Source organism: Lepus europaeus, chromosome 9 (assembly GCF_033115175.1).
Source record: "Lepus europaeus isolate LE1 chromosome 9, mLepTim1.pri, whole genome shotgun sequence".
NCBI classification, from domain to species: Eukaryota; Metazoa; Chordata; class Mammalia; order Lagomorpha; family Leporidae; genus Lepus; species Lepus europaeus.
This window is the reverse complement of record NC_084835.1, coordinates 125,117,540-125,140,009: the sequence shown is the minus strand read 5'-3', so window position 1 is coordinate 125,140,009 and position 22,470 is coordinate 125,117,540. Positions and strand designations below refer to the sequence as shown.

At 58.1% G+C, this 22,470-nt stretch overlaps 1 protein-coding gene across 1 annotated transcript in view; it reads right to left on the bottom strand.

The window, feature by feature from the left end:
* Nucleotides 1–697: 697 nt before the first annotated feature.
* The window catches only part of ATP9B (ATPase phospholipid transporting 9B (putative)), a 259,712-nt gene continuing 237,939 nt past the window's right edge, over nucleotides 698–22,470 (bottom strand). Inside the window, 7 exon segments of the mRNA XM_062201824.1 lie at nucleotides 698–1,093; nucleotides 3,644–3,691; nucleotides 3,694–3,846; nucleotides 4,693–4,750; nucleotides 15,848–15,956; nucleotides 21,784–21,848; nucleotides 22,033–22,188. Coding sequence (XP_062057808.1) covers nucleotides 957–1,093; nucleotides 3,644–3,691; nucleotides 3,694–3,846; nucleotides 4,693–4,750; nucleotides 15,848–15,956; nucleotides 21,784–21,848; nucleotides 22,033–22,188 — 726 coding nt within the window. The 3' untranslated portion in view covers nucleotides 698–956.

Sequence of the window (22,470 nt, the reverse complement as noted above, 5' to 3'; positions counted from 1 at the left end):
ACAGGCACACAGGCCGGCTCGCTTCTGAAACAGCCGCAGCTGACACAGGCACAGGGTCGGGGGCACACACACAGACACAGACACACAGACACACAGACACACACACAGAGACACAGGCACACAGGCCGGCTCGCTCCTGAAACAGCTGCAGCTGACACAGGCACAGGGTCGGGGGCACACACACAGACACAGACACAGACACACAGATACACAGACACAGGCACACACACATACGCAGACACATACACACACACATACACACAGAGACACAGGCCGGCTTGCTCCTGAAACAGCCGCAGCTGACACAGGCACAGGGTCGGGGGCACACACACAGACACAGACACAGACACACAGATACACAGACACAGGCACACACACATACACACAGAGACACAGGCCGGCTTGCTCCTGAAACAGCCGCAGCTGACACAGGCACAGGGTCGGGGGCACACACACATAGACACACAGACACACAGACAGATACACACAGGCACAGGCACTCACAGGTGCACACAGATACAGACACACAGGTACACACAAAGGCACAGACACAGGCACACAGGTACAGGGTCGGGGGCAGAGACAGACACACACACAGGCACACAGACACAGGGTCTGCAGTGTGCACCGGGGGCGCACCGGCTGGCAGAGCTCGGACGCCGCCCCCCGACATCTGATGAGCGGTCGGCACCGACGCTGGCCTCCACAGGTCTGGGTTTTATTTCTCTCAGGCAGGAGTGACTCTGTATTATAACATCGAAGAAAGAATTAGTTAGGAAGCCGTGGAGATTCGACTTTGGTTCGCCCGGGGAGAAGTCCTCTGTGAGGCGCGCAGCAGTGGGGCTCCCTGTGCACCGAGCAGCTCCCGTGGAGTTCAATGTCGACCACGCGAGGAAGGCAGAGCTGCCGCGTGGCTGCAGGGGCCCTGCCGCTCCCGGCGAGGGGCTCCCGTGCCCTCAGGAGGTGAGCTTGGAGTAGCGCGGTGGCGACAGCTTGCGCCTCAGGTACTTGAGGACGTAGAGTGGGAGGCAGCTGACCACGGTGACGGCCGACACTTTCCACAGGAAGGTGGCGCTGGTGATGAAGGCCACATCTGTGGGGAGAGGCAGGCGGGTGTGAGAGCCCCGGCCCCGGGACACCGCCCCGCCCCGGGCAGCCCCGGGCCTCCCAGGCTTCCCTCTGGGGCTCCACGCACACCGCACGCGTTGCCAGGGGCACCCACACGGCCTGAGTATTTTCCCTGGGCTGGCGCCAGCCTCTCCTTGTGCTAGGAGGGACGAGGGCGGCGTAGGAGACACACTGCACGCCAGCAGCACTGGCAAATGCCTTGTCCCAGACACAGGGCTGCCGGGTGACTGCCGATTCTGCCTCTAGACCAGCCGCTCTCTTCTTTATGAACAGCAGAGATTTTCAGGGCTTGGAGGGCAGCTGGCAGCACCTTTCCTGGACTCGGGTGCACACACTGCCCATCCCGTAGTGCACACACTGCCTGCCCCGGGTGCACACGCTGCCTGCCCAGGGTACACACACTGCCAGTCCCGGGGTACACATGCTGCCCGGTCCCCGGGGTACACACACTGCCCGTCCCCGGGTGCACACACTGCCCCCCCAGGTGCACACGCTGCCTGCCCCAGGTGCACACGCTGCCCGCCCAGGGTACACACACTGCCAGTCCCGGGGTACACATGCTGCCCGGTCCCCGGGGTACACACACTGCCCGTCCCCGGGTGCACACACTGCCCGCCCCAGGTGCACACGCTGACTGCCCTCAGATGCTCAGCAGCCACCCTGGCTCCACCCTGGCTCCCGGGACAAAAACTGGCAGAAAGCGCTACGTGACTGTTCACAAGAAAGGCCTCTGAAACGCTGCTACAGGTGCAGCTCAGCTGGGCAGAGAGGCAGAGGCCCTCAGACCGAAGTCGGGGCTGGGGGACAAGATGTGGGTGCCAGGGTTACCCTCTGTGTCCCTGCACAGAGCACCCAGCCTTTGAGAGTCCCAGAGGTTGCCCACCAAACCCTCAAAGGCACCGTGGCCCAGGGCGGGCTAACAGTCGGGATGCACTCCTAAGCACGGTGTGGAAGGTTCCAGAAGTGAGAGGCAAGCCAGTGGCCGCCTCAGCCTGTGCCCACGCAGGGCAGCACGTGCCTCCGGCGTCAGCGTTCGCGAGAGGCAGCACCGAGCGAGGTTTTCTCTTCATCAGTGAAGAACCTGCATCAGCTCAGCTTCGCTAAGTCTCTCATCCTGGAGACAAGTGGCGACTTCACCTACGAAAGCTCCGAAATTCGGGTACTGCGAAATCTGCCTACAGCTGGCCCAAGGCAAAACTGGAATGAAGCCAAGGACACAGCAGAGACGCCGGACTTCACCAGCTGCCTCGCAGATCCGCTGCAAACGAGAAGGCAAACAGAGCCCCCGCATAAAAGCGACTGCGGCACACCCATCGCCGCGGTTTCAACGCCGCTGCCACGCAGCTCTTCAGACACCTGCGACGGGGCGAATGCCTCACGGAACCACTCGGCAGCGGCCCAGGCCGTCTCGGCACGCACACACACACCTCGGCGCCCTGCCAGCCTGGTTCTCAGAGAGGCCCCGAGACCACAGAACCTGGGTGTCCTGGTCGTGGTGACGACTCCTGACACAGAGTGGCACGTGCACTGGCTTTTCCAACGTCAGTGTCTTGCTTTGTGTTCTGCACCTGTGTTCCGCCAGGTTAGGAGACCTGGTACCCAAAGCAGTGGGCGATCCACGGGAAACGTGTCGAGGGCTCCTTCCCGGACACACAAGGCCCGCAGGGCGACTGAGCAGCCGTAGCTGGTGGGCCACGCGCACTGCCTGGCAGCATCTGGACCCGTCTGACGCGGCTCAGTCCCTGAGGTCGGAGATGCAGACTCCAGTGCCCGGGAGCCCTGCCTGGCGGGGCCTCCACACACGGTCCCATGCTTCCCTGCGACCAGCGCATGGGGCCCGGAGCTGCTGCTGCACGTGGCAGGTGCTGGCAGGGTGTGCTGGGGTCTCCTCTGTGAACACCAGACCAGCAGGGGCACCGACGCGGTCCTGGGCAGCTCAGGACGACATTCCTGAAGTGTGAGGCGACACAGGGACCCCCCCCTGCCCCCACGACCCTGGCGCGGACGCCTGAGGGCCCTGAAGGCCACCTTCCCCCAGGCCCGCCCAAACATCCCTCTCCTCTCAGCGCAGACTGTAAAACCCAAAGGTAGGTGTGAAGACGGGGCTGTTGGGGCCACCCTGGGTAGGGGTGTGGGCAACGCACCCAGGGCTGAGGCCGCAGGCCCCGGAGGGTGCGTGAGGGCCGCTCCAGTGCCACCCTGATGTTCTGCCAACCCTCGAGCTGGGGAGGTAGGGAGGGGCGTGGCCTCCCACAGCACAAGCTCCACCCAGCAGAAGGGACAAGCGGTGGCCTCCTGGAAGCAGACACAACGCCTGCACCACTTAAAAGCCAACACTGTGAAAACCCTAACCACAAATTATTGCAAGGAACTTTATCTTTCCACAGAAATAAGCTTTTGGGTTGTGAAACTTTTTGACACAGGTTTTATTGGGACCTGCAATTTAAGACAATATATCAAGAAGTAACAATAAAAAGATGCCACATCGCTAACAACGATTCAGGAAGGGACTTACCGAAATACTCGTTGAGAAAGGCCAGGGAGGCCACGTAGCAGCCCAGCTGAGGAGCTCGGCCACGACCATGAGCCAGTGCCACGTCCTGATGGTCAGCGCCACCATCAGCAGCTCGGTCAGGATCAGCGCCGTGAAGGAGATGGCCACCACGTGGACGAACTCGGACTCGAAGAGGACCAGCGCCCCATACATGAGGATGGCACCTGGGTCAGAGCAAGGCAGGGCACGAGGCCGTATCAAGACAACCCACGCGTGCCCTGGAGCGGCCACCCACTGATGGCCACAGGGTCAAACGTCTGTGCTGCCCACACCCCATGTCGGAGTGGTGTGAGTCCCAGCTCCGCTCCTGACCCAGCCTCCCGCCAATGCACACGCTGGGAGGCAGCAGTGGGTCCGGCCAGCCACGTGGGAGACCTGGCCCGGAGCTCCTGGCTCCCAGCTCTCTTGGGTTCAGCCAGATGCTCTGTCTCTGCCTCTCCAACAGAAAGCCGAGGACGGGGTCTGCACACCTCACCTCCATGCTGAGGGGCAGTTTAAGCTCTGGGTGTGGACAGAGTAAGATGAGGCTCTGGTCAGACCACCCACGGTCACAGAGAGGCCTCTGCAGCCTAGCACTGCACGGCGCGGCCATTGGCCAGCAGGACCCTCAGCCTCTCTCCCTGCTCCGGGGCGCTGGGCACCCACAGGCTGCTGACTTCTCAGGACAGAACTCCGACTTCTTTAAGTCTTGGAAGAGAACCATGGTGCAGGGAGTTCTACTGGGATAAATGCTCGTTAAAGCTATTCTGAATTAACTAGTAAAACGTAGGTTAGTTTTTAGGTGACACACAGCACGGTTCCTGTGCAATGACATCCCCGTTTCTGAGGGTGACGAGGGAGGGGGCAGAGACTGAGGGACAGGGGTCCTTGGTCTCTCGTCTGACCACACTCCCAGGCACTGGGGTCAGCCACATTGCTGGAACGCGGATTACAGACAAAGAGGAAGCAACGTCTGCAGCTGCTGGACACTGCCCTGGGCGTGGAGCACCGGGCTCCCGGGGCCGGCTCACCTTGGTAGATGCTGATGAGAACCCAGACGAGGAAGGTCTTGAAAGACAGGGCTCTTCCCTAGGAGACACAGAGGAGCTGGGTCAGCGCAGAGAGCAACAGGCCCAGCACACGCGCGCTCGAGCTGTTGCAGGCCCCAGGCGCCCAGGCCCAGCCCCTCTGAGCTGCCTGCCCGGCCGGTGGGAACAAGCGAGGGCATGGTGGGCTCACCCCTCTGGTCCCTGGTTTCTTAGTGACTGAGAGCTGACGTCAGACACCCATAGGGACCGGGGGACGGACGACTTTCCCTAATTCGTTTATCCCATGGGAACAAATATTCCTATATGTATTTTAGTTTCTTCAGTTGAAAAAAAACAGAAAAGGAAAAAGCTCTCCCGTAAGAAAAAGCCCCCAATACAAATGTACATCCTCTACATCCCTGCTGGGAACGATGCTTGGTAAGCAACCCCCCCCCCCCCCGGCACGGTTTCCTGTGCAATGACATCCCCGTTTCTGAGGGTGACGAGGGAGGGGCAGAGACCGAGGGACAGGGGTCCTTGGTCTCTCCTCTGACCACACTCCCAGGCACTGGGGTCAGCCACGGGCCCCCTCAGGGCAGTGCACACGGGAAGTCCCACTCGTGGGGGCGTAGGGCGCACCCAGGTACTGCACAGGCTTCAGGTTTCTCAGCACCTGCCCGTCTGTTCTCAGCCGCGCAGCCCCCGTGTAGGCCTGGTGATGCCGCAGGCTCCCGCCACAGGATGGGCATCCAGAGCTCCTGTAGGGACCGTGGGCCAGCACTCAGCCTCAGGGCAGGGGGACGGCGCCCAGCAGTCTGGATGGGCCTCGGCTGAGGAGGACCTGCCAAGACCGCACCGTCTTAACAGCAGACGCGGTGTGACGGGAGCCGCGCTGGAGCCCTGGTAGACACGGCGCCGCAGAAGCCGCCGGGTGCTCTCCTCGCTGCCAGTGCCACCTGCGCCCACTGCACGAGCGTGGGCAGGAAGACTCAGCACCCCGAGGCTTATGGAGATGCAGGTTCTAAGTTTTTGGTACCTATCTCCCGAGTCCGTTTCTCTGGCCTCCCCGGAGGTGAGCTCCTGACTACTTTTTTATTGGAGGACTGGAAACACAGGACACGTTTTGAGCTTTGGGTGCACTGCTCACCAGCCTGCAGGAGGAGAGTGGGGCGCTGGCGCCCCGCTCTTGCCTGGTCATGTGAGCAAGCTCCTGCTCCTCAACCTGGACTCACAGGCACCGCGTTCCCGGAAGCAGCTGACGTCCCAGCCTGTGTGCGCTAACTCGCTCTGCCAGGGCCCACGCACCTTTCCCTTGGTTTTCCGTGGAGGCAGGTATCACTGACTGACAGACCCGGTCACTCATTCTTTGTTGCACCAACAGCGACCTCTGCCCAGGCATGGCGTGTGCACAGCAGGGCTGCCTGGGGTCGCGCCAGCCGCCACACCCCTCCTTCGCGTCTCCACACTCCTTATTGAACCCGGCTGCCTCAGGTCCCTCTGAGAACCAGAATGGTGAATGGTGCGCTCTTTGCACAGATTTCGCTACTTGGAAATGTGTACTTGCTACACGTCTGAACAGGATCCAGTCTGGGGACTGAGGGTGGGGCGGCGAGCAATGTGAGTCCTGCTGAAGTGGGCGTGACAGGTGGACCCCGGGGAGACCACTGATGCTGTCCAAGGCCCAAGGGGACGGTGCCCCAAGGACACCAGCACTCCCCAAGTGCACACCTTGTGTGGAGGAGGGATGGGTTGTGGTGGAATGAGAAGGCCATGCCAAGACGGCTGGAGTGGTGGGGCAGTGCGTTCAGCCGCTGTTTGTGATGCCGGCATCCCAAGCGTGCTGGTTCTAGTCACGGCCGCTCCCTTCCAATCCAGTTCCCTGCTAACGTGCCTGGGGAGGCAGCAGATGGACCAAATACTTGGGCCACTGCCACTCATGTGGGAGATCTGGAAGGAGTTCCTGGCTCTGGCTTTGGCCTGGCCAGCGCTGGCTGTCATGACCATCTGAGGAGTAAGTCTGGGAGATCTCTCCTTTCAGACAATAAACCTTTAGAAGTAAGACTAGTGAGAGGATGTGGAAGATCAAACCCCATCAGTTCTGGGGGACAAATCAAGCTTGTGTGTGCTAACCAGGGGGGCGGATGCCAGCAGCAGAGACGACAGCCGACCCCACAGGCAGCTCAGCACACACAGTTCTGAGGGCACGAAAACCAAAGCGGAGCAAACTCTGCTCTGTGGGTGCGTTCACACTGTCACAGCTTCAGGGAGGGCACAGTTGTCCGCGGTGCGCAGGGAAGTGTCTCCTGGGAGAAGAGGAACAAGAGACGGAGCAGGGTTTCCCCAGTACCGCCCCAAAGACCAGGCACCATCCACGCAACAGCCATGCAGAGGGGGCGTGGTCCAGGCACAGCTGGGACACTGGCAGGCTGTGGGGGCCAAAGACCACAACATGTGAATATCAGAACATTTCCAGAAAGTCAGCCAGCCGCACCGGACACACACCCCAGGAAGCGCCCACAGGGCCCCACCCCCCAGAACGCTGCCCCTCGTCAGCTGCCCGATGGGGGCAGTGTGGCTGGGGAACACTAAGCACCCACGCTACAGTGCTGAATGTCTCCTCCTTTTTGTCTCCTAACCTTGGGGAATCTTAAAAGGGCACCCATTTGTCTTTAATTAACAGAACACAGACACCATGGACAAGGCTACATTCCAGGACCCCCAGGGCCGTAGAGAAGGGCCACATGGTGGTGTCATGATTTCTAAAAGGGTCTTAACTTGATGGAGCTCCTGTTGACAAAAAATGTTAATACTTTGTTTCAATTTCATTTTTCATAAACTTATTTGAAAGGCGAAGTGACAGAGGGAGGGAGAGACGGATATGTCATGCATCTGCTGGATCATTCCCCAAATGCTTGCCACAGCCAGGGCTGGCCTGCGCTGGAGCCAGGAGCCAGGAAGCCCATCCAGGTCCACCCTAGAGGTGCAGGGGCCCGAGCCCTTGGGCCGTCCTCTGCTGCTGCCCCAGGTGTGTGAGCAGGGAGCTGTGGCTCGAGCTCGTACTCCCATACAGCATGTGGGCATCCTATGTGGCAGCTCAACCTGCTGCCCCCTGAGCTTTCCCAGGTCTCCCCCGAGCCACACATGAGCTGCGCAGGCAAGGCTGTGAGGCCCCCATCCACGCCTCGCCCCCTTAGCAGAGAGCATGGAGGTGTGAGCAGTGGGCTCCGGGCCGTCCGCTCCCTGTGGCCCACTCCACTGGCACTTACATCTCTCCACTAATGGTGACTTCCTAAAGGTCTCATTCCTCGTTCCTCAGTGGGTTCACACAGTTAAATGCAGCTCTCAGAGCACACAGGGTCTGGAAATATTTAGCACAAACTGAAGGAGAGCTGGGGCCTGGACAAACTGAGGTCTGCCACAGGAGCTTCCTGCCCGGAGTTAATCTGCACCCAGGCCGGCCGGGGAGACACCTGCTGCATATGAAGGCACGACAGCAGTTCTGCAGGTGGATTCTAGTCATCTCTTCAGGGCAGACTGCAACGGCCTCCTTGCCTCTGACTGTTCGTGGATCCTATTGTTCGGGGCCACTGCAGACCCGCGGGATCGGGAGCAGAATGGGCTGTCCACACAGGCCCATCACCGGCCTCGCCTCGGCTGGGCAAAGCCCGCAATGCTGAGCAGCCAACATGGCCACAACGCGACTCAGCTACCTGGATGCCACCACTCCCCACAATGCCCTTTTCTGTCCTGGGACCCCACCAGGCCCATCCAGTCAGTTCCTGGCTCTTGCCTGCTCTTTTATGATTAGTGGCTTCGTACAAGGACCCTCAGTTGTGGTCTGTCTGATGTCTCCTGATGTCTAGACAGCCAGGAAGGCCACCACTGAGGGGATGCCTGCCCACAAGGAACCCACAAGGGGTTCCACACCAACAGGCCACGTGTTCACTTTTCACAATCGCGTGGTCAAGGTGGCGCCTGATGGGTGTGTGTTACGCTGTACTCAGTTCAGCCATCACTTGGGACGCCTGCATTGCGTATCGGAGCGCCTGGTTCTAGTCTCGGCTACTCCACCTCTGATCTAGCTTCTTGCTGATACACATCTCGGGAGGCACAGATGATGGCCCTAGTATGTTCAGGGACCCTACCACCCATGTGGGAGCCCCAGATGGAGCTCCAGGCTCCTGGCTTCTGCCTGGTCCAGCCCCAGCTGTGGGGGGCATTTGCAGAGAACCAGTAGACGGAAGACCTCCGTTTCTCTTAAAAAAAAAAAAAAAAAAAAAAAAGATGGTACCTACTGGGTATCTGCACTTTCACTTGTTTGTATGTAACCGATTTCTTGAAGAAGATACTTTTTTTAATATTGAGAGAGAGAGAGAGAGAGAGAGAGAATGAATATCTTCCACCCACTGGTTCACTCGGCCACAATGGCCAGAGCTGTGCCATCTGAAGCCAGGAGCCAGGAGCTTCTTCAGGGGCCCAAGTACTTGGACCATCCTCCACTGCTTTCCTGGGCCATAGCAGAGAGCTGGACTGGAAGTGGAGCAGCCGGGACTTGAACTGGCGCCCACACGGGATGCCGGCACTGCAGGTGGTGGCTTTACCTGCTAGGCCGCAGCGCTGGCCCCCAGAAGCCACTTGCAGACAGCACGAACGTCCTCTTCTTCAACACTCTGCCCACCAAGTGCAGACTCGCCAACGGCACTCCAGGGGCGGAGCTGGGCTGGCGCCTTCCTGCCCTCTGGGTCCTTCACGTCCATCGCTGGGAGTCTCCCGCAAGGGGCTTTCCCTCTGTGTGTCAGTGCAGACTGGGTGGACAGTTTCTTTATTCTTTAGTTATAACGTGACATGATTGTTAGGTGCTTTTTTTGCTCAATTTCTTTCAATTCTGGCCACTGGGAGCTCGCTCAGGATGATTCCGGGCTCATCTTCTGTAGCAGCCCCTGACTTCCTCGCCTCGCCAGGGTTCCAGACACAACCAGGGAGGGAGGAGGGAGGAGATGGCCACTGACCTGTTCCCCGCCCTGTGGGTTCATGGCTCCCAGCTCTCAGGGAAGCAGAATCAAGGAGCCCCTGAGCTGGCCTCTGCTACTCCCCCGAGCTCCCTGGGGCTCGTGTGCTGGAAGCCAACCCAGTCCCCGCATAAGGGCACTGGCTGATCCGGTTTGGGGCAGTTATGACAAGGATGCCATAAACATCTGTGGGCAGGCATCTGGTTAGCTTTGTGAGAGCTTGCTGAGCTCTGTATGACGTCCCCACCGGGTTTCAGCATGGCCATGTTCTGGACGTGGGCCACCGAACAGGCATGTCGGGAGTGTCACCGTAGCTGCTGCTGCAGTCCCCTAAGGGACAGCGTGTCTTCACATGCTTCCGTGACAGCTGCTCGCCTCTGGTGCCGTGTCAGTTCAGAAGCTGGGTTGTTTTCCTGTTGGATTTGCAGGGTTCCTCAGGCATCATGGAAACCAGCCCACAGCTGAGGTGTGACTTGCAAATTTCTTCTCCCAGTGGCTGGCCTTCCAATTTCTTTGCAGCATTTTTTACAGAGCAAACCCTTTAGAGAATGTTAACTCCCAATGGCTGCTTCCTGTCCTCACGGATCATGCCTTTGACCCCTGGTCCACCCAACCCAAGGTCACGCGTGCTCTCAAGTGTCCTGCTCCACAAGGCCACGCGTGCTCCCTCCCGCGTCCTGCTCTACAAGGCCACGCGTGCTCTCTCCCTCGTCCTGCTCTACAAGGCCACGCGTGCTCTCTCCCGCGTCCTGCTCTACAAGGTCACGCGTGCTCTCTCCCGTATCCTGCTATACAAGGTCATGCGTGCTCTCTCCCGCATCCTGCTCTACAAGGCCACGCGTGCTCTCTCCCGCATCCTGCTCTACAAGGTCACGCGTGCTCTCTCCCGCGTCCTGCTCTACAAGGCCACGCGTGCTCTCTCCCGCATCCTGCTCTATAAGGCCACGTGTGCTCTCTCCCGCATCCTGCTCTACAAGGTCACGCGTGTTCTCTCCCGCGTCCTGCTCTACAAGGCCACGCCTGCTCTACAAGGCCACGTGTGCTCTCTCCCGCGTCCTGCTCTACAAGGCCACGCCTGTTCTACAAGGCCACGGGTGCTCTCTCCCGCATCCTGCTCTATAAGGCCACGTGTGCTCTCTCCCGCATCCTGCTCTACAAGGTCACGCGTGTTCTCTCCCGCGTCCTGCTCTACAAGGCCACGCCTGCTCTACAAGGCCACGTGTGCTCTCTCCCGCGTCCTGCTCTACAAGGCCACGCCTGTTCTACAAGGCCACTTGTGCTCTCTCCCGCGTCCTGCTCTACAAGGCCACGCGTGCTCTCTCCCACGTCCTGCTCTACAAGGCCACGTGTGCTCTCTCCCGCGTCCTGCTCTATAAGGCCACGCGTGCTCTCTCCCGCGTCCTGCTCTACAAGGCCACGCCTGCTCTACAAGGCCACGCCTGCTCTACAAGGCCACGTGTGCTCTCTCCCGCGTCCTGCTCTACAAGGCCACGCGTGCTCTCTCCCACGTCCTGCTCTACAAGGCCACGGGTGCTCTCTCCCGCATCCTGCTCTATAAGGCCACATGTGCTCTCTCCCGCGTCCTGCTCTACAAGGCCACGGGTGCTCTCTCCCGCGTCCTGCTCTACAAGGCCACGGGTGCTCTCTCCCGCATCCTGCTCTATAAGGCCACGTGTGCTCTCTCCCGCATCCTGCTCTACAAGGTCACGCGTGTTCTCTCCCGCGTCCTGCTCTACAAGGCCACGGGTGCTCTCTCCCGCATCCTGCTCTACAAGGCCACGCGTGCTCTCTCCCGCATCCTGCTATACAAGGTCACGCGTGCTCTCTCCCGTATCCTGCTATACAAGGTCACGTGTGCTCTCTCCCGCATCCTGCTCTACAAGGCCACGCGTGCTCTCTCCTGCATCCTGCTCTATAAGGCCACGTGTGCTCTCTCCCGCATCCTGCTCTACAAGGTCACGCGTGTTCTCTCCCGCGTCCTGCTCTACAAGGCCACGCCTGCTCTACAAGGCCACGCGTGCTCTCTCCCGCGTCCTGCTCTACAAGGTCACGCATGCTCTCTCCCGCGTCCTGCTCTACAAGGTCACGCGTGCTCTCTCCCACGTCCTGCTCTACAAGGTCACGCGTGCTCTCTCCCGCGTCCTGCTCTATAAGGTCACGCGTGCTCTCTCCGCGTCCTGCTCTACAAGGCCACGCGTGCTCTCTCCCGCATCCTGCTCTACAAGGCCACGCGTGCTCTCTCCCGCGTCCTGCTCTACAAGGCCACGCCTGCTCTCTCCCGCGTCCTGCTCTACAAGGCCACGCGTGCTTCCTCCCGCGTCCTGCTCTACAAGGCCACACCTGCTCTACAAGGCCATGTGTGCTCTCTCCCGCGTCCTGCTCTACAAGGTCACGTGTGCTCTACAAGGCCACGCGTGCTCTCTCCCGCGTCCTGCTCTACAAGGCCACGCGTGCTCTCTCCCGCGTCCTGCTCTACAAGGCCACGCCTGCTCTCTCCCATGTCCTGCTCTACAAGGTCACGCGTGCTCTCTCCCATGTCCTGCTCTACAAGGTCACGCGTGCTCTCTCCCATGTCCTGCTCTACAAGGCCACACCTGCTCTCTCCCATGTCCTGCTCTACAAGGCCACGTGTGCTCTTTCTCGCGTCCTGCTCTACAAGGCCACACATGCTCTCTCCCGTGTCCTGCTCTACAAGGCCATGTGTCACTCCTGTGTCCTGCTCTACAAGGCCACACATGCTCTCTCCCGTGTCCTGCTCTACACCGCCGCGTGTGCTCTCTCCCGCATCCTGCTCTACAAGGCCACGCCTGCTCTACAAGGCCACGTGTGCTCTCTCCCGCGTCCTGCTCTACAAGGTCATGCGTGTTCTCTCCCGTGTCCTGCTCTACACCGCCGCGTGTGCTCTCTCCTGTGTTTAACTTGCTTTACAAGCTGACAGTTCTCCATGTAGGTCGATGACTGGTTTTTACAAGCAGTGAGGCAGGGGCTGAGCTGCTGCTGATGCTGGGTGCCCAGTTGTCAGGACCTCCCTGGCAAAGGCGGGGGCCCTGTGGCTCTGGTTCTGGGCTCTGTTTCCGCCTTTGACAATGACACACATCACAGTTATTGCTTTACTCTAAGTCTTGAAATTGATAATGTGCTTTTCAACTTTGGTTTTTCAAAACTGCTCTGTCAGTTCTAGTTCCCTTGCCTTCTTACGTAAGCTTTAGGATCAGCTTCTCACTGTTCAGCACCACCACGTCTCTCCGTCTGTTACCCGTTTGTGTCTTCAAGTTTCTCCATCAGTGCCCCCACTTCCCAGCACACAGACTCGCGTCCATCTTTCCTCAGAGGCATACTCCAGTATTTCACTCTTCTTGCTTACTGTAAGTGGTGTTTCAAATTTTTTCGTATCCAATTATTCAGTGCTGGTATATTGGATTAGAAGTGACTTGGACCTTTCCCCCTTTTAATAACTTTAATAAAACCTTATTAAACTTACCAGAGGAGGGTTTTGTTTTGTTTTGGTGGACTCCTTGTGGATTTTCTGTATATACAATTATGTCACCTGCCGAGATGTTTCTATCTCCTCCTAATTTCCAAGGCTTTAATTTCCATTTCTTGCCTTAATAACTGTTATTTTTAAAGTTGTACAGATACACATTTCAAAAGATAACATAATTTTGAGAATATTCTAGAGAAACAGAAGATGCCGCAGTAGTCCTGGAGTTCAGTGCCCACCGTCCCGAGGCTGTGTGAATGGCTCTGATCTCCCGAAGACCTGCTCTCTTCAAGTAGCACAGCCACAGCCAACTGCCTCTGTAACAACGTCACAATCAAGCCTATGGACCGGAAACCAATTCCTGCCACAGTCTACGACACGCCAGGACCGTGCGTGCTGCTGGCCAGGCCAGCCCTGAGCGCAGACACACACAGTCCTGTAAGGCCAGGGAGACACCTGCAGCCAGCAGAGGTGAGTGTGTTGGCTCCGCCCCACGTGACTGAGCCCATCATGGGCCGGGGACAGTGACTCAGAGCAGAACCTGAGCTCCTGACGAGGAACGTCAACACAGCTGCAGACGCACAGCTTTCTGTGAGGAAGAAGGAAATGCTGCTTCGGAAATGGATCATTCCCTCCTCGTCCTTCAATCCAACACTGACCCAATACAGGCTGTGTGCAGATGCGCTGTGTTAGACAGAGTAATGACCAGTGGTGTGGGCTCGGGATGGCTGATCCCGGGCATGTCATCCACAAGGACCCGTGGCCAGACGCACGCTGAAGACGGGACACTCCATTCCACGTGCTCCCCGCCATTCAGAGCCTCCAGCACACAGCATCAGTGCAGTTCTGACCACGTCCGTGCCATGTGCTCTACCACAGCTAGTCACCACTAAGGCCACGGTTTCTTCTCCTGCCCAGAATGCAGACCTGCTGAGAGCAGGGGCTAAGCTTCTGCCTTTACTCGCCTGGGCAGAACCTTCCAGAGGCAGATCAGGGTCTCGGCACCCGAGCCTGGGCTGACCCTAGGCAGGATGCACAGTGCTGGGTCCCCAGGGCCTCGGCCAAGTGCTCAGCGGGAACGCAGAGCTTCACTCAGTAAAGACAACTCCACTTGAGCAGCTTTAGAGTCTGAGCACTTTACAGCTCCTTTGTTTTCAAAGGGTCTGAAGCATGCTGGACTTTTTATAAAAGTGCTACTAAAAAGGTACAAAGCATAGGGTTTGGGGTATTGAAGAAGAGGAACTTAGAGAAAATGAGCTGAGTTCTTGTCAAAAAAATGAGGAACGGTGTCCTGACTTCAGGCGGCTCAGTCTCCACCGCCACCCCTTCAACGGGGACAGCAATTCGGGGGTTCCGACGAGGGGCCGGGCCCGCCTGCCTTGCTGCCTCTGTGGCCACAAGCATCTGCTCATTGCTACAGCAACTCAGGCGAGAAGATGTGTACAACCCAACCCTTAACCCGCACACCCACCGTCTGTGTCTGCCGGGCTGCTGCCGCGTCAGCCCTAACACCTGCGTGTGCAGCCGTCCCCTGGGCCAGGACAGCTTGTCTGGTCTCACGTTCCTGTAGGAGAACGTATCCCCCGCAGCGGCGATGCGGCCTTCCAGAGGGGGAGTGTGTGAACCGTCACGACGGTGCCTCGCTCTGGGTGTCTGGTGCACTCTGCTTCACTCTGTCACAGTAGTTAGCACTGAAGGCTACTAAACGGAAAAGCCTGTTTCCTCTTGTAATACTTGTAATGTAGGATGACTTCTCTCTCCTGAGAGTCACAGGATATTAGCACCATGACGATGTTTATGTCTTATTTTGTACTATAAGGTAAAACAGGTTAAAAAGGCAGTATGGCTTTCTGCATTTTCTACAGGAACTCTGACATCTGTATCCCACCAGGCCCCGAAGTCATCGAGCAGTGACTGTCAGGGGACTTCAGTGCCTGAGCTCTCTTCCCTGTGCCACACCGGGTGGCTCTGGGCATGGAACTGACACCCTCAGAGCAGCAGGCGTGACCCTAAATGCAGCGGAGGCTGGTGGGGTTTGTGCTCAGAGTGGGCTCGGGAACGCTGGCCTGTGCGAAGCCCCACAGTTTGCCTCTGGATACACGACCTTTCGTCCACCTGTGGTCTCGTATTTCCGATCTTAAAATAGGCTTTCATAGAAACCGTGATAAACCAAGGCCTCCTTCAGGAACATTTCAATTTCCAGAGTTTCATGCGGACTGAACGAATCTTCTGCAGGTTTGGGTTCATGGGGCTCCCTGGGGCAGGTTTTCTCAGGGCTCTCGGGAACAGAAATGCACTGTCCACAGAGAGAAGACCCGGGCAGTGGATCCTCAGGACTCGCTGTGGGGCCTGCTCCGGCATGCAGCCCAGGTACCAGGGGTCCCTCTACATACTTCACTAAAGCCCACCGATGCCTGGAGCCCACTTTATTCTGATCTGAGCACAGCACCAGAGCATCACTGTTGGCGCTAGAGAGATGTTTTTCTCCCAGGGGGAAGGCCCCTTTGAAATTTAACGCGAAAGGAAATTGCCAAAAGTAATGAGGATAAACAGAAAACATCTGGATGCAGACAGTAATTGCCCAAAAAAACCCACCAAAGCCCAACACGCGCAGGGGTGCTCCCCCGCCGGCGGCTGTGGCGGAACACGGCGCCTGCTGGGTGCATACCTTGGTGAGGTCCTTGTACAGCTCCGGGTACAGCATGGCCATTTCCGGCTTCACGTCCTGGTCCAGCACCAAGGAGAACACGGGGAACATGGTGTACACAGTGGCGTACCTTACAGACCAGGCAGGAAGCACACGAGTCAGCAGCGTACAGAGAGCGTGATGCCCCTCCAGAATTGCAGGTCAGTATCAGACAGAACCAGAGCAGAATGGAACCGCTGCCAACAGAGCACGGCCTCCCTCGAAGCCAGCACGCAGGGGCCTCCATGGGATGGACCCTGCACCGTACCCACGCGCCCCTCTACTGCCTGCTTCACGGATGTGTCCCACGGTCCAGCAACAGAGAAGCACCAACACTCCCAGGTGAGAACATTTTTGAAGACTCACACGGAACGAGGCCCTGTGCCCCTCCCCCCAGTCCTGAGGGACGTACCCTGCAGCCTCTCAGGGCACCCGAGCCCCTGTCCCACCAGCTCCCTCCCACCGCACTCTGTCTCTGCCTCCTTGAGTTAGCCACCCGCACCTTTCGGGGCAGGCTGCTTCCACCCTGTTCTGCTGGCCTCCTGCTGGGGCCGCTCTGTGGGGCTGGGAAACCGCGGCCTGCCGGGCAGTGTGTTCACACTGACGGACATCTGGGCTGCCCTCGGGTTTCAGTTATTTCAAATAAAACTGCTGTAGAGCATGCACTGCCCATATTTTTGGGTGAACACAGTTTCCATTTCCTTTGGACAGTAGTGCCAACCGGGACGATACCCAGGGGTATGACTGCTGGCTGACACGGGAGAGACGTGTCAGCACTGGTGACGGTGGAGCCCCTGCTCGGCACCTGGCAGACTGCTCCCGTGCCACACCTTAGCTCTGTCCTCGGGTCCCACCGCCTGCCACCCCAGCACCAGGGGACAGTGAAGGCAGGACATGGGCGGATGTCCATGGGTCTCAGGGGAGTCCTCCCTAGGCGGTGGAGATGGCTGTGGAGGAGTGACCATGGAGACGCTGGCTGTCTTGTCCTCTGCTTCGCTGAGTCCCTCCAGGGTCACCTCCCATCCACTGCACTGTTTCCAGCACTCCTGCCGGCTCTGCTCCAGTCCGAGTGCGTCCCGCCCGTGTCCTGTGCATCCTACGTGGCTGCCTGAGGACTTCCATCAGAGGACGCCATCCCCTGCCCTAGGGCAGCCTCGGAGGCCTGTCTTTTCCTTCCACATGGAGAGCTCCCCGGCCTTGGCTCGCTGGGAGCTCTGGGTTGAACCTGGTGCATTCCGAGCACTGCGTCCACACCTCTGGCTCCACTGCTGCTGCAGCGGGAGAGTGGGCTCATGCTGCCGGGGGCTCCTTGTTGGTGCTGCCTGCTCGCCATCGGCCACCCCAGGGTGCCAGGGCCTCTCCTGTCTCATCAGGTGGGAGTCTGGGCTCCTGAGGAGGTGAGGAGGTCGGCTGTAGCAGAGCACTCGCTGTTCAAATGCTGTTGGCTGAGGCCTGGGATTGCGCTGGGATCACGCCTGCTGGTATTCCCGGGTCGCTGGCTCCGGGAGCTGAGTGTGCCAGAGCCCAGCAGGCTCCTAGTGGCCCCGGCGATGCTGCTTCCCCACCGCCCTCTGCAGCTCACTCTGTGTGCGCTGCGCCCCCTAGAGGACCAGGGAGAAGCACACCCATGCCTTCTTCCTAGAAGTGCAACGGGGCTTTAAAAATCACACGTTCACGCACCCAGCGCAGAGAACCAGGACAGATCAACCGTGACGTTGGGTTGTCCTCCAGCCCTGGGACACCTGGATACCAAAGGCCACACTGCAGTGGAGAAGTCCACGGTCACAATGTAGACACTCTCTACTTCGTGTCAGTTTAACTCCTGCAGGGTTACTACTGGCCAGAAATCTTAAACAAAACATCTGTTTGCTTCTGAGTGCTTTATAAATTCAGCCTTTATCTTCTTCATTAGGTTAAACTTATATAAAACTTTCAAAGTTTCCTCCAAATCTTTAGTTGCTTTTTTTCTCCCTGAGAATTTAGGAACTTAACAAGGCCAAGCAATTCGAGAAGTACCCAGCTACTGGGCAGTCAGCAAGGTCATCCCCTTGTGACCCTGCTGGAGCCTCGCGCCCCACGTGAGGGCACCCACTCATCCGGCTGGTCACTCATGAGGTCACCAGGAGGGACCACGTGGCACCACTATTCTGCAGAATGCATTGATGAGAGAACTCTATCTGTGCAAGAAATCTCCCCAGCTTTTCAGGCTCCGAGAAACACGGCTGCACGAAGACACAGCCTGCTGAGCTCTGCCAAGTGCTCTGCGACCTCCTGCAGCACCAGGACACAGAGTGCTGCCGTCGCCCAGAAGGCCCCGTGGGGCTTCGCGGTCTCTCCTACTGCACTGGGACCATATAAATGGGATCCCAGAGCATGAACTCCGGATGCCCAGCTCTCTCGGGGCGTGGGGTTTCCAAGTGGCATTTTGCAGTAGATGGAAGCAGCTTGCTCTTTGTCCACTCACTGGTGGACATTTGGGTTTTCCTAGTTTTTGGTTATCAGAAACACAGCTACGACACTGATGTACAGCTCTGTACAGACGTCAGTGTCTTCACATCTGGGTAAACACTGGATCCAGGCTGGTTTCCGGAGCATTCCAGCACTCGGCACTCCTGCAGCAGCACAGAGCCAGGCTCCACACTGTTGCTGTGGATTTGTTCTGAGAGGAGGAGCGTGGCGGGGGTAAGAGGCGCAGAGTGACCACACAGACCCCCGGAGTCGGGGGAAAGCAGGCCAGAGGCGAGCAGCCTGCAGACTCGTTTATTTCAGTTGGTACAGCAGCTTATATAGTCAAGGCAGCCAATCCATTCAAGGGGTGGTTTATGCCGTAACCAATCACTGCTTGTTACCAGGCAGGCTCCGTTGCCAGGTGGGTTCCGAAGCCATTCCTGAGTAACTGACGCTTGCTTGCCAGCGGCCACCTTGGTACGGCCTTCTCATTCCACCACATATCCCCCTTTTTGTTTGTTTTTGGGCAAAGGGAGGAATGATCCTTGGCCATACCTGCCTGGCAACACACACCCCACTGACACCTGCACACTGGCAGTGTGGCTTCTGCAGTGGCCTCCACCTGCGTTATGCTGATATTTCCTGATGACTAATGACATTGTATGTTATTTCCATGTACTCACTAGCTATCCGCTTATCTTCTTGTGTGATGAGTGTTCAGACTTTTAACCTTTTAAAAGAAATTGAGGCCGGTGCCATGGCTCAATAGGCTAATCCTCCGCCTTGCGGTGCCGGCACACCGGGTTCTAGTCCCGGTCGGGGTGCTGGATTCTGTCCCGGTTGCCCCTCTTACAGGCCAGCCCTTTGCTATGGCCTGGGAGTGCAGTGGAGGATGGCCCAAGTGCTTGGGCACCTGTACCCACGTGGGAGACCAGGAAAAGCACCTGGCTCCTGGCTTTGGATCAGCGCGATGCGCCAGCCACGGCGGCCATTGGAGGGTGAACCAACGGCAAAAGGAAGACCTTTCTCTCTGTCTCTCTCTCTCACTGTCCACTCTCTGCCTGTCAAAAAACAAAAAAACAAAAAAAACAAACAAAAAAAAGAAATTGAGTTGTCTGTCTTATCACTGACTTGAAGGTCATTAAAATTTCCAGATAGACACCTTTTGTCAGATATTTGCACTGTGAATATTACCTATCTATATGCTTTTAAAACCATATACTGGGGCTGGTGCTGTGGTGTAGCAGATAAAGCTTCTGTCTGCAGTAGCGGTATCCCATGTGGACGCCGGTTCAAGACCTGGCTGCTCCACTTCCAATCCATCTCTCTCTATGGCCTGGGAAAGCAGTGGAGGATGGCCCAAGTCCTTGGGCTCCTGCACTCATGTAGGAGACCAGGAAGAAGCTCCTGACTCCTGGTTTTGGACAGGCACAGCTTTTGGAATTGCAGCCAATTGGGGAGTGAACCAGTGGATGGAGGACCTCCCTCTCTCTCTGCCTCTGCCTCTCTGTAACTCTGCCTTTCAAGTCAATCAATCAATCCATCTTTAAAAAATCGTATCTGTTTATTTGGGAGGCAGAGAGACACAGGAAGAGAGAACTTCCATCCACTGGTTCACTGGTAAGGGTTGGCCAGGGTGGGCACCAGGAGTCAGGAACTCAATCCAGGTCTCCCACATGGTTGGCAGGGACCTGCTACCACAGCCATCACCGGTTGCCTGGGACTTGAACCCAGGCACCCTGAACGTGGGCATCCTACATGGCAGCCTGGCCACTGTGCCAATTGCCGGTCGCTGGTCTTTAGGACAAAATCTTTAATTCTGATGAGGTTCATGTTGCCAACTTTTCTTTCATCTTTCATGCTTTCGGTGCCTAAGAAACCTTGTCTCCCCAGGGCTCCCGGATCTCTGCCGTTTCTGCCAGCAGTTCTGGAGTCGCTTCTCTTCTCTGAGGCATCGCAGCCCTTGCTGCCGCGGCTGCTCGTTCCCACACTGGATCACATTCTCCAGCTGAGTGGGCTGGAGTCTACAGCCATCCCCTCTGCTCCACACACACTGGGAGCAGGAGCCCCCACAGCTCTGTTCAGCTGTGGAGCTCAGGCCTCCCGTAGGCCACAAGGCGGCTGTCGCTCTGAAGCCACTCATTTCCATGGGCTCCAGGAAGAAACCATCTAGCAATGCTAACTCACACAGTCACGGGCTACTTGTGTCACTAGCAAGGATATATGGCCTGCACACACCAGGGCGGCTGTTGCGTGTCCATGACTCGTGTCTCCCAGCGACATCACCTGCACAGCCTCCAACTTCCCGAGATAGGTGATTCCCAAGCACACTGGACAGGGTGTGAGCTACGGCAAGTGGAGCCCGAGTGTGTTATGTAGTGTGACCACGGCGTGTGGTGCCTGAGGTGTGAGCCGTGGCGTGTGGCCCCTGAGGTGTGACCACAGCATGTGGTCCCTGACTGAGGCGTGAGCCAGGGCGTGTGGCCCCTGACTGAAGTGTGAGCCATGGCATGTGGCCCCTGACTGAAGTGTGACCACAGCGTGTGGTCCCTGACTGAGGTATGAGCCATGGCGTGTGGCCCGACTGAGGTGTGAGCCACGGCGTGTGGTCCCTGAGGTGTGACCACGGCGTGTGGCCCCTGACTGAGGTGTGACCACGGCGTGTGGCCCCTGACTGAGGTGTGAGCCACGGCGTGTGGTCCCTGACTGAGGTGTGACCATGGTGTGTGGCCCCTGAGGTGTGACCATGGCGTGTGGTCCCTGACTGAAGTGTGACCACAGCGTGTGATCCCTGACTGAGGCGTGAGCCACGGTGTATGGCCCCTGAGGTATGACCACGGTGTGTGGTCCCTGACTGAGGTGTGAGCCACGGCATGTGGTCCCTGACTGAGGTGTGACCACAGTGTGTGGCCCCTGACTGAGGCGTGAGCCACGGCGTGTGGTCCCAGACTGAGGCATGAGCCATGGCGTGTGGCCCCTGACTGAGGTATGACCATGGTGTGTGGCCCCTGACTGAGGCGTGAGCCACAGCGTGTGGTCCCTGAGGTGTGAGCCACGGCGTGTGGTCCCTGACTGAGGTGTGACCATGGCGTGTGGCCCCTGACTGAGGTGTGACCAGGGCGTGTGGTCCCTGACTGAGGCGTGAGCCACAGCAGGCAGTCCTTGAACATGTCACATGGGACGAGAGCTGTGGCAGGAAGTCCCTGAGCTTTCATAAACCACAGCTCTGACACAGTTCCTGAAAACAAAACCTTGTGAGAAACCTAATAGCACGGTCACCAAGGGAGCAAGTGTCCGGAGTTGTCCTGAAAGCCCAAGCAGAACAGCAGTTCTCACACCCGTGCCACCCACCCCCAACGTGGACCGTGGGAGGACTGCCCAGAAAACTCGGTACTGTATGCATGACTTTCAATATGAAAGCTCTTTCCTGAATGATTCCACAGGTACAGTAAATACTTAACGTAACTCACCCAACCATGAGGAACCCCTGGTACAACGGCACTGACGCGAAGTAGAAGACAGAAGAAAACACAGCCTTAAAGAGAGAACACCGGGAATCAGCACGGCAGCCGTCAGGGCCACGGGTCCCCGGTCAGCCAAGCTAACACCGGGAATCAGCACGGCAGCCGTCAGGGCCACGGGTCCCTGATCAGCCTTGCTGTGAGTGTCCCCCCCAAGCATAAGCCCCGCAGTCCCACGGAACCCAGGAGCGGACGCACCTGCATGGTGGAGATAATGAGGCCCCGGTGCATGACGAACTGGCCGAGCGCGGCGGACCTCTTGTAGCTGTTCCTCCCGTGCACCACGAGCAGCCTGCCGATGTGCCTGAACTGAGTGATGGAGAAGTCTGCTGCCAGCGAGGCCTGCCTGCCTTCCTGCAGAGAGAGCGGAGAGCACGTGGGCAACAGAGCACACACCCCGCCCACTGCAGGCCAGGTGAGCTCTCTGCACAGCTGTGACGGCACAGGTCCCACAGGCCAGGTGAGCTCTCTGCACAGCTGTGACGGCACAGGTCCCACGGCCCTAGGGTGGATGCACCGAGGAGGTGCTTCACACGAATTTGGTATCAGGAATCTCTTGGTAGCACAGAAATCAGGCAGAGGCAGGGCGTGGCACCAGGGACAGGCACAGCCCCCCTGGTCCTGGGCCTCCTCAGC